At 33.4% G+C, this 12,382-nt stretch overlaps 1 protein-coding gene across 1 annotated transcript in view; it reads right to left on the bottom strand.

The window, feature by feature from the left end:
- Window positions 1-12,382, bottom strand: part of Pus7 (pseudouridine synthase 7) — an 84,238-nt gene that overhangs the window by 44,379 nt on the left and 27,477 nt on the right. Inside the window, exons 3-6 of the mRNA XM_090372204.1 lie at window positions 9,488-9,581; window positions 8,618-8,704; window positions 5,938-6,079; window positions 5,141-5,258 (exon numbers count right to left, since the gene is read on the bottom strand). Coding sequence (XP_090228330.1) covers window positions 5,141-5,258; window positions 5,938-6,079; window positions 8,618-8,704; window positions 9,488-9,581 — 441 coding nt within the window. The remainder of the gene's footprint in view (window positions 1-5,140; window positions 5,259-5,937; window positions 6,080-8,617; window positions 8,705-9,487; window positions 9,582-12,382) is intronic.

Below are 12,382 nucleotides of genomic sequence, written 5' to 3'. Positions count from 1 at the left end.
TAACCTAAGTGCAAAACTATGATATCCTGATAATACAGTTATTATAATTAAATATCTTTTATAAATGTGTCTGCAAAAATGCATAACAGTTTCTTTTATAATGGTAATAATATTTTTATTCTTTCTTTTTTTTTTTTTTTTGAGTAAAATGGATAAATTTTAATTGAGTTGATATAAATTATCTGCATAAGAAAACCTTAATTCCTCAAGAAATTAATAACAATATGGTGGGAACAATTAGTGACAATGAGAAGATTATGTGGAAAAATAAATATTCATTTTTGTTACTTCTAGTTTCTTTCATGATGTGGCAATGAAAGAATTCATGGCTGCTAGATAATGAATGAGAGAGCACATCTTTGGTCAGCACAGATGTGTTGTAAAAAATTCATATGAAAAGAGTACAAGATATACTAAAATATCTTCTATGAAAAATTGTTGAACCACCAATATAAATAAAATAAAACACAATATAAATAAAAATTTATTTTTATTTATATTGTTGGGCATAGTTATCATAGGAGACAATAAGACAACTTCATAAAAAAAAATAAAAAGATACAGATTCCTTACTAAATGAGTTCTGTTTCATTGGGACAATGCTCCATCTCACAAGTCACATACTACAGTGACCACAGTTCAAAGCTATTGTCTGTAATTTTGAATTGTTGTCCCACCCCTTATTCTCAGATTTAGCACCACTAGGCCTTCAATTTGTTTTCATATTAATGAAAAATTACCTAAAAGAAATGAAAGTTGAAAGTAGTAATGATTTTGCTACCACTGAACTCTGATTGGAAACCCAAAATGCAACTTTCTACAAACAAGAGATAAAAATACAGAAAGATCATGGCTAAAAATGTATTAATGTTAGAGGAGTTTATGTGGAAAATAAATATTAATTTTTGTTACTACTACTTTCTTTCATGATTAGATCATAAACCTGCAGGTCACTCCTTAAATTTCCATCAGAGAATTTACATTTGAAAATTTCAAACGTACTTTGAAAATATACTCTGAGATAAAACTATAACAAAAACAGAAAACTGCATGGTACCTTTCTACAACTAAAAAAAAACTTTGATTTCAGCAGTGTTTTATACATTGGTGGCAATAATGAACAGGAATAAATGAATATAAATTATGCTGAGAATAAATTGAATATGTTTATGATGACCATTAATCTGGATTCATTAGACCCCATAGAACTTCTGCTATTGAGCCTAATGAATCCAAAATTACTTCAACAGACGTCGCTGCATGCCAAAGACAAGACTGCATGGCGAGTTTGTGTACCATCCTAAATGATAACTGTTGTCTATATCTACCAGAAGGGAAGTAATGTGATCAGGTAGGGATAAATCTTCTGATAGTAGGCATGTTCTCAAACAAAGTGAGCTTGCAACTGGCATCATTCGGTGCCCATACAGAAGTCTCTAGATTACTTCTTGTGGGTCTATCTCAAGAGCTTCATGTTACAAACACCAATATGTCTTCAACTGGAATATATTATATGTGAGATTGTCAGCATTCAAGTATACCCACTAAGAAAGCTCCCCTTCCTTGGTACCCTAATAGAAAGAAACCATTCCCATTTCATCACTGTGGTATACAAAAAGAAAATGTATGCTGGTCAGTATTTGGGCCACCCAGCTGTGGAGGAAGATGGACACACCTTTAATAAATTGGACCTATTCTCACTGTGGTAATAATGCAAAGATGAAAGAAGCAGACACAAAGAACTTAAGGTAATCAATAAAGACTTAAACCAAACATAATTTTTCATATAATATCACAGAACAGAGCATATAAAACATCTGTAAGATAACATCAACATCCAAATCTGTTATACTTAGTGGGTTGGCAGGTGACCATGGTAGTACAAATCATTCCATCTGGACTATCAGCCTTCCATTCACTATTTTCTTCATGCTATCCTATTTCCTGTTATATGTTTAGCCATTGCCAGAGTAAGTCCTCTTACTTCTAATGCTTGCTTGATACCATCATTCCACCTTCCCCCTGGCCTGCATCTGGGACTGTTACCACTGATTTTCTATTATAGGACATCATTAAATGTACTCTAGTTCCAGTGCAAAACTGCAATCAATTCTGTTCAATGTAAAAATAGGTACTCCAACATTACAACAAAGCAGTGTCATATGCAACATCAGATTTGGTGATGAAAGCCTAGAAGGCTATCAAAAAGAGCATGGACCTGCTGTCAGAAAAACAGAACTTTGAGAAATCCACCATAACTGAATTACACATTATGGTAAATTGGGCACAATATCAAGCCCACTGGACAGAAACACTTTATCAAATACGGCCAATGAAATCAATGCATGGCCATATATCCTGTTTTCAAAAACATCATCACAAAATATGAGGTGGCAGGGGCAAAATATGCAGACCCTGCAGGGTCCTCAAATATAGTGGTCAGTGTATCCAGCTGCTTAATCTCAAGTCACTCAAGGTAGCATAGGACAATAACTAGTCTCTATTATCCTGATAAATGCATGGAAAAAATTGGATAATTTTAAATTTAACTAAACATCACGATTATCTATTACTAAAATTGTTACTGGTGGTAGATCAAGGTATTGGTTCTATCTTACTTTACAAATTTTGTTTCAATATGTCTTTGTTTAGTTCACAATTATTTCTATTATTTGTACTCATAAAGCTTAATATGTTACCATGACATGGCTTATTTTTCCAAGGAATTATTTGGATACAAACTTATGTGTGACCTAAGACACATGTATGTGAATGTATGACTTCTTTAATTTCAATTTTCTAGCAAAGCCAAATTTTAAATTCGCAGTGCAGATCAACTCCTGGTGACACAGTCCTGATCAGTAAGAGACTTATGTGTGCATGTGTTAAATAAATAAGAAATTCTAGCATAGCTAATCCACTCCCGTTGGCAACTACGGTTCTAACTACACTTCTTCAGCAAGTGAGCATGAAAACCTGAAGCCTTGTAATATACCAAAAGTAGATAAGTCTGGATGAGAATAATTTAAAATTTATGAAGTTTTAGTACTATGAAAAGTCAAAGCTAGACAGCTAATATTAATACAAGTAACCCTCATATAACACAGGTTCGTATAAAATGTTGTGTAGTGTGAAACAGTGTTATACACGATTAAGAACCAGTACAAAAAGGGGGGTTACATTCCAAAAGCTAACAAAAATACACAATTTTTTTATAACTATTGGAAACTTTTTATTAAAAATAGTAATAACTGAACAAACTTCTTACAAACTGTGATAAATATAAGTCAGATAATATACGTTAATTTAATTATCTTTCTCTTCATCGATGCTAAGCACAATCAAACAAGAACATTTTCTCTGTTGCAGAATATCTTAACCTTTTGAACCTTCTTCTGCAGCATCCAGATTTAGTGTATTCTCTGCTTTCCTTTAAAAATCCGTAATCTGGGATTGTTTGCTTTTTCTCTTGCTTGATAGATCTTTATAAATTTCCTGGTATTGGAGCTAAACATTTTTGAAGCTCCCTTTTGAACTTTGTGCTACTTTCAGTCGAAGGATCTGCATTCAAAAAATAAGATTTTAATTTCTCGGCTAAGTTTATGCCGTCCCGTATGCTTTTTAGTGTAAAATTTGGAACTTCAGAATTTTCATCTGCACTTTCATCCTCTGATTTGATTTGGTTTCTTCTGATGCCATTTCCACCAAATCTGCTTCGCCAGCCTCTTTTTCTACCAGTAATTCTTGAACGTCTTCAGTAGTCATATCATCAAAAGTTTCTCCTACCAACTTAGCAAGTTCTACTATCGCACCGATTCCGCTTTCTGTCGGTTCAACCATATTTCCTGAATGAACTGACTCTGCCCATACATTTTTCCAACACACATTTAAGGTTGACGGTTTTACTTCTTTGAGTGATGAAGCTATGATTCCGATACAGCCCACAACTGAGAAATGTTTCAAAGCTTCCATCACTTCAATAGATTCGGAATCAATTTTTTCCAAAATCCATTGCAACGATTTCTGATGTAATGAGTTTTATAGGTAGATATAATGCCTTGATCTAATGGCTGAATTAAAGAAGTTGGATTAGGTGGTAGGAACATTACTTCAACATATTGGATGACTTAAATCTTTTGGATGGCCTGGTGCATTATCCAATAGAAATAAAACTTTGAAATCTAGCTTTTTCTGCTTTAAATAGTTTTCCACAGCTGGCACAAAACAGTTTAGAAACCATTCTTTAAATAAATCAGCAGTTATCCAAATTATGACTAAATTCCTTAGGCATAAATTAAGGCTGCACAACAAAGAAATTATTCCAATACAGTTCTTAAGAACAAAGTTTAGTAATACATACTCTGAAAAATTTAAAAATGATCAAATAAAAAACAAAATAACCTTACAAAAACCTTAAAAGTCATGAACCGCATGCTTCGAAGTCACAATTTTTGCACGGTCTCAAACAAGCACAAGATCAATAGCACAGGGATTTCTGAAAAAAATAAAATACGGGGATTTCCCAATAATTTTTTTTTGCATAACAACCAGCAAGTCAACAGCAGCGATCCCCAAAAAAAGAATGGAAATGTTGAAAAATTGCATCCAACAGGGATTTCCCCTGCACAAAAATACCATGTGATGCAAGGTTTGCCATAATTGTCTAACCGTGTTATTTAGGTACAGTGTTGTGCAAGGATTGCTGCAATTTATCAATCATGTTAGAGCAAAACTGTGTTGTAGAAATACTGTGTTATACGGGGGTTGCCTGCCTGTATTCAGTAAACTTAAAAACAAAAAATGTTCTGTTTATACTCTAGCACAACTACTAGATCAGAGGAGTTTATAATTAATTGACTCAACAATGAATACAATCATTAACCATATTTAGCAGACATGCGGGCTTGAACCACAGTCCATTCAAACAAATGTGCTGCTTGTCCTTTCTCAGCTACATTAGACCAAATAAACTAAAGATATTAAACATTTTTGTCAAACAATTAGTTGCAAACTCCTCTAACCTGGTACAAACATAGTTTACCTTTTAATCAAAACAAAATACATAGCTAAAAAGGAGGAAATGATCTATAGAGATTTTTGAATGATAAATTAAAAAATTATCATATTAGGCAATATTTACTTTAGCAATGAAGCAACCATATTGATTGCATCCATTGTATCTCTGTTTTCTTTGTACATAACAAAATGAGTGTAGTTTCCTCTTGATGCTGGCCAGACCTGCCGCTTTCCTTTCTTACCTGCAAATAAAATATTATCTTAAATGTGAACTTACTGTATGTTTAAAAATTCATTTCATTACATAAAATAAATATTGGATAAATTCATTATCCTGAAAAAGAGTACAGAACCTTGGATGATGAATAAAAGCAACATGAACCCAAAACAAAAGACAGCATGAATCTAAAACAATGTGGAAAACATCATCCCCCCTCCATTTCTTAAGTGGGGCAGCGAACAGGTACAATCAAAAAATGCATAAAGACCAGCCCTAATTCAAGGGGAAGGAACCCTGTACCTCCACTTGAGACTGGCTAAAATTTCTGATAGCTTTTTCACTTTTCACTTGGGTGAAAAAGCTATCAGAAATTTTTCCATTTTATGGCAGGACTCGAACCTACATTTTCCATACAGAAGTCGCTATATCAACAAGAAGAGTTACTAAGATATACTAAAACATAAATTTACCTGAAATTCTTTAAAATTTAATATAATTCTACAAGTGGTTATCTAGTAGTATTTCAAACATTGTCTAATGAGCACAAAACTTAAATTAGTTTATTAAGCACAAGACATTTCACAATCTGTGTAGCTTCACCTAAGCAGACTGTGAGATGTTTATACTTTTGGATTTGTCCATAACATATGTTACTGAAAATGCAATATGAATATAGCAGTATATAACTTTCTTTTACCAACCTCGTTTACTCTGATTGTTACTGTTAGTTACTACAATGACTTTACAATCTTCTTTGTCTTCAGTATGACTCTCCAAACCAGAGAAGTTATGTCGAATGGCTTCATGCACCTTTCTTCTTCCTTCTTTGTCTTTATCAGTAACCTTAAGAAGGGGGAAAATTGTTCTTAGATGGTGTTTAAAAAGTACAAACAAATATACTGATATTTATTACTAAAGTTTTTGTGAATGAAATCTCATTATCACAAAAAAACACCTTAAAGTTCAGATGCCAAAATTCAAACCTTTAATTTACGCAATATTCATATTACCAAACAAAGGACAATACCATCTGAAATGAATGATGAAAACAGAAATCAAAATATTTCTTACCATAATAGTGCATTGTACTGCTGCATCCAAACTGTGCATAAGTGTTACATGGCCACTTACTGTTCAAAAAAGTGTGTATGACAGCTGCTAAAGATGTTAATGCTCAAACAGAAAGTGCATCAAATTGCTCTGTCCATGCAGCACTTGAACCAGTTTTAATTAGTGGGAGATGCATTTCTGCAATAAACACTAACTAGTAATATGATGTGGACACCACAAACACTTCCCATCACTCAAAATATTCAAGATACTGCCAGTAGGTGTCAAGGCCATGGCTAGTGTCTTCTGCAATATAGGAGTAATCCATATGAATATTAATATTCTCTCGAGTTAAGACAATCAAGGTGCAGTATTATCATAAATTGCTAACTAGTAACGTTTACTAGGCAATATGCAAGAAAAGGCATGGGGAAACAGTCAAAGCAAATCATCTGACTGTATGATAATATTGAAACTTTAAATGACAATGACATGGGCAATCTAATGCTGGAAAATCATGCGCCATCACTCTGTGATCTATATCTGCACTAAACAAAGTAAAATCACTGCTTGACCTGTAGTGATTTTCCTTTGTTCAGGCAAATAAAAGGATGTCTGAAAGACCAGAAATTCCAAAAGGATGAAGTCAAATATCCTGTGGTGACTACATAATCAGCATACAACTTTCTACACTGCTGGCATCATTGCTTTGGCATAAAAATGGAATAAATGAGTGTATAGAATGAATACCTGAAAATACACATACACACGGGATGAGATCAAAATTTTCGGGGAACTAACTGTATCTTTAAATTGAGGTATCACACAGCAAGTTGCAACTTGTTACAACACATTCAGTGACATGTTACTATGTTGAGTGAGTCCCCAATCTAGTAATATAGGAATAATCCATTTATTTATAGTCAGTCTGAATTGGTGTGCACTAAATAGAAGATGTTTTATGTGTTTTGTTACATTTTAAAATGAATGACTTTACTGAACAGGGAATTTACTTTAAATTTTGTTTCAAATTAGGGAAAAGTGTAACAGAAACATAAGAAATGTTACAACCAGCTTTTGAGGAAGATGACATGTGTTGTTGAAGACTTTTTAGTGGTTTACAAAGTTTAAAGAGGACCAAATGTCCATTGAAGATGATGTTCACTCTGGCCACCCTTTAACTTCAAAAACCAATAATTCAATTGGTTGTGTTCTTGATCAAACCAGGAGTGATTAACATTTAACCATCCACAAAGTTGCTGGTAAAATTGATATTTCTTATGGGACATGTCAATCAATTTTAACACAGATTTGGGAATGCAATGCATTTCAGCTGAGTTTGTGCCTTGCATCCTCAATGATGATCACAGACAGTGGCAAATTTTTGCATGTCAGGAACTTCATCAAAGTGCTGCTGCTGACCCACACTTTGTTTCTTTCATCATTACTGCTAATGAATCATGGATGTATGGCTATGATGCAGAAACAAAGGCTTGGTCCTTCCATTGGAAGACTGTCTTTTTTCATGACCCAAAGAGCTAAGCAAGCAACCTTATAAAATATAAAGATTTTACTTATGACATTTTTTTTTTTTTGTCTTGCAGGGCACTGTTCATTATGAATTTGTCTTGCATAGCCAAACAGTGAACCAGGAATACTATAAAACAGTTCTGCAGCAAAGCAATTGTGCAGTGCTTTTCAGAGAAAAAAGCCAAAAAAATGGAGTGGGATTAAAGGAATTGGCACTTGCTGACAATGTCATGGCACACTCAGACTTTCTATCCAAGAATTTCTTGCAAAGCATTCTATCAATGTGGTATCCAATCTGCCATACTCACCAGATTTAGTTCCCTATAACTTTTTTTCTGTTTCACAAGCTTAAAGATTCCTTGAAAGGTCATAGATTTGCAATGACTAAGGAAATTATTCAGAACACAACACAGGAACTACTAGCAATTTCAAAAGCAGCCTATTAGCAATTCTGCAGAAGTGCTGGAATCAATGTATACAGTGTGTAGGAGACTACTTTAAAGGAGATCCATCTGAACAGCCAGTAAGCTTTATTATTTCTCAATTATTAGTTCATTCCCCAAACTTTTCAATCACACCACACATACGTGTAAAAAAAAAAAAAAAAGGTAAAGTCCAGGTCAGCACCAAATCACTTTCATACCAAATCTATTTTAAAAAATGCTGAAATTTTACTGGCATTCCAAAAGTAAAACAGACTAATATAAGTATATCTCAAAAATATATTAAAAATGAAAAAATATAACTAATAGAAACTTTGTAGTATCAAGGACTATGCAGTTTTAAATAACCTTTACTTACATCAATCACAACAGAATCTCTTTCCTCTTCTGAGGCACACAGTCGTTGGAGTGCTTTAACATCATCCTCATCTATAACATCAGCCATCTAAATTTTTAAAAAATTACATAATAATAACCTTTAATTAACTGTGGATAAACAGGAAATTTTTTTGAATATACAATAGTGAGAAATAATAAATTTTACAGTAACAATTTAAGCTTCAAACAAAAGTGGATGCAAATTAAAAAAAATGTGCCAAATCATTTGAAAAGATGCAGCCAATGTTATGATATAATAAAATGTAAAACAAAATTTAAGGTTAATTTGGTCTTTTTACAAATTTAATTATATTTTAAAATTTACTAATCACACAAAAGTCAAGTTTTCAGTAAGTCATATTGCTTCTTTATGAGAACAGTTATATTTTTACCTGTGCATGTTATTTGTTTGTCTGGCACCATCATTGCACATAATCAATTTGAAAATTTTCAGTTATTTTATTTATGCATTTAAAAAATTACCTTACTATTCTGTAGTTTTTCTCCAAAATAGGTATACATATTTTTTCTTTAAAGTTATGTCTAGGCGAAATGTTACTATTTTTGGAAATTATTTTCTCCATCTTAAGAAGTCTTTTCCCTATATGACGGTTTAATCAATCGGTCTTTCGAAAAACATCTTAACAGAATTTTTTTGTATTATAAATTTATTTTTATAACTTTTAGACAAATAATATTTCTACTGCTGCAGAAATGAATAACAGAATATTTTTTGCAAAATGTATTTATTAGCACAAAATGATTAATCATTCAGAGATTTTATTGAGATTTTGCTCTAATTATGAACAAACATAAAATAATTTGAAATAATACAGATTGTAGTATTTACCCTGTCACTGACAGACTGTTCAGGTGGCGGTGACATATCGGTCAATCTGACTACTCCTTCCTGTGAGATTTCATTTACAAGGAAGTCTGAGTATCTGAAATATAATATGTGTACATATCAATACAAGTTAAAAAATATGAAATAATGACCACTGCTGAATAAAATTAATAAAAATTAGCATATTATGATCTGCTGATTCTACAGTACAAAATATCTTTTTCTCACTCTGGATAATTATTAAAAGATGATTTAAAAGAAGCAAAATCAAACCATAAGGTTAATTTGAAGGAGCAAACCATGAGTTAGGGATAGTGAATTCAGCAGAATCTTGATTATCCAAAACAAATGGGAACAGATAGTCAATTTTTTTCAGATAATCAACTCTAAATGCTGTCTATCTACACATAAAAGAGGAAACAGAAAAAAAATAATAATAATAAGCAAAAATTACAGTAGTCTGCAGTTATTATTTATGCATTATATACTGTACATGCTTATATGACTTAAAAATAATTGTCAGTGTTCTGATGCTTGAGAGATGTCAGCTCTTGTTTTGCAAGATTCTATAATTTCATGAAAGATAAATTAGTTTTAATTAATTCTTCTTGCAATTCAGCCCAATATGGTTTCTGTTCGTTTCTCTGGTATATATTTATCATAATGTTCTGTCTTCAGTTTGTGTTTGATTCAGATTAGTATTTAATGGTGAAATTATCTGACTGTCAAAAAAGAATAATTTACATTATTACAAAAACAAACTACAAGTTAACATGCAGTTCAATTTTCTCTAGTTTTGTGCATTTTTGTTAAAATGTCCAAAGAATGCATTACAAAGTTCATCAAATTGTTGAATAAAATTATCCCTAGTAACTGAAGTATTTTAGAAATAAAAATTTAGAGTTAACTGTTTGTTAATTTAGTTAAGCAGTTAACTACATCAGTGATCTTTTTTTTGATCATAGGTCAGGATCAGAATTTTGAATACATGGACGATGGCTGAGGAAATTAGTTTTAGTTTGAATCTTGATAAGTTTTATGCATGCCTGTTGTTGTTGTTGTTGTTGTAGTAGTAGGGTTTTAGGAGCATCAGAGACTAAGGCCATATTGCTCCATATATACTGTCTGTAAATTTCGTGTTTGTTGTTGATTTTCTGTTTGGTGGGCAAAAAACCAGAGTTTCTGGGAGAAAAAACCATGCTACCCTTACCTGAGCCCAACCAACTCAGCCAATGTTGTGAAAAAGGCCCATAAAAATTTCCCCACGTCACTGACAAGACTCGAACTTGGGTTTTTCCATTTAGTGTGGGGGGGACAGTGATTCTACCAACTGTGTTGGTAGAATCACTGTCCCCCCCACACTAAATGGGCTACAGGGCAGTAGTAGAGGTAGTACAGGGCTGTAGTAGTGGTATGTCCAGATAGCAAAGGACAGATTAAGGTCTTTGTAGACCTTTTGGTGGATGCATTTTTATGGGTGTATTGATTTCTATGGGTAATCAAAATTATTCTAAATAATGTTTCCAGATAGCAAAATATGTGACAGGCCTTACCAACTCATTTGATCACTCTGATAATTGCAATGTTCTTGTCTTTTGACCTTACAAAATAAAAATGATTAAAGTGGTGGCAATAATTTAATACCCTTACATGTCAATTATTACACACTAAAGAAATTAATGAAGCAATTACAAGCATACAACTACATTAAAACCTCAACCTAATGAACCTCGTTTTATTGTAAACTCAATATATCACAAATATTTTGGTCCAGGGAAGTTCAAATGGGACTTCATATGGAGTACCTAGTTAGTTCATAATCCTATCTTTTTGTAATCCTCAACCTATCAAAATATATAAAATAAAGGGACATAAATAAATTAATCTCAATAATAGCTTGTAAACAATATTTTTCTGGTGTTTACTTCAAACTTTTCCATGGTTTTGATTTGCTCAAGATTGATGAAGTGGGCACTGAGTTTAATGGGATATTACAAGTGATAGATTCTGCATTAGCAGAGGCATACGATGCAAGAAAGCAAGCTTATGCAGCATCAGCCAAAAAAAAAAAAATAACACTCCCATTTGTTCCAAATGCCTGTCCACCTCAACCTTAAATTTATTTAGGTTATCAACTTCCACAACAAAAGATGGAAGTCTGTTCCACCAATCAACTACCTGCTAGCTAAAGGCAAATTTCTGCACATCTATTCTATAACTATCTTTCCTTAATTTGAATCTATGCCCCCTCAAGTTCTTAATCTGAGCAACAGGAAGAATCCCATCAGCATTCAGCTTTCTCATCCCATTCAAGGCCTTATACACCTTGATCAGATCACATCACAAGTAGGTGTCTCCGCGTAGCCAGGTGGGAAGGAGCAGCAGTGCGTAGCACACGCTTCTTGATTAGACCGGGGTTCGAGCCCGTCACCATCAAATACGGAGGATGAGGAAAGGTCAGGGAATGACCACCGCATATCCCGGAGCAATATGGCCTTAGTTGCTAATACTCCTAAAAACCAAATAACAAGCAGCACCTGTATAACCTCACAGGTGCCTACTCTCCAGGTGCTGCAATTTGCAGAACTTAAGACCTTTCTTGGTAAGAGCACCCCTTTGTTCCCCTCACCAATCTTGTTGCCCTTCTTTGTACTCATTATAGCAATTCTAAATCTTTCCTAAAATGATGCCTCCAGACCTGTACACAGAACTCTAGGTGTGGTCTGACCATTGCCTTTTATAATGGGATAATCAACTCCCTGACCCTGCTAGCAAAATTCCTATATATCATTGACAAGATTCCATGACCTGCCCTGGCAGCCCATCTGCACTGCTCAGAGAACTTCATATTAGACTGCACAATTACCCCCAGGTCTTTTTCACTTTCCACTTCCCTGA

This window comes from Mastigoproctus giganteus, chromosome 4 (assembly GCF_048544385.1).
Source record: "Mastigoproctus giganteus isolate SK-2022 chromosome 4, ASM4854438v1, whole genome shotgun sequence".
Taxonomy (NCBI): Eukaryota; Metazoa; Arthropoda; class Arachnida; order Uropygi; family Thelyphonidae; genus Mastigoproctus; species Mastigoproctus giganteus.
The sequence above is the reverse complement of the archived record's forward strand: the minus strand, read 5'-3'. Positions and strand labels throughout refer to the sequence as shown.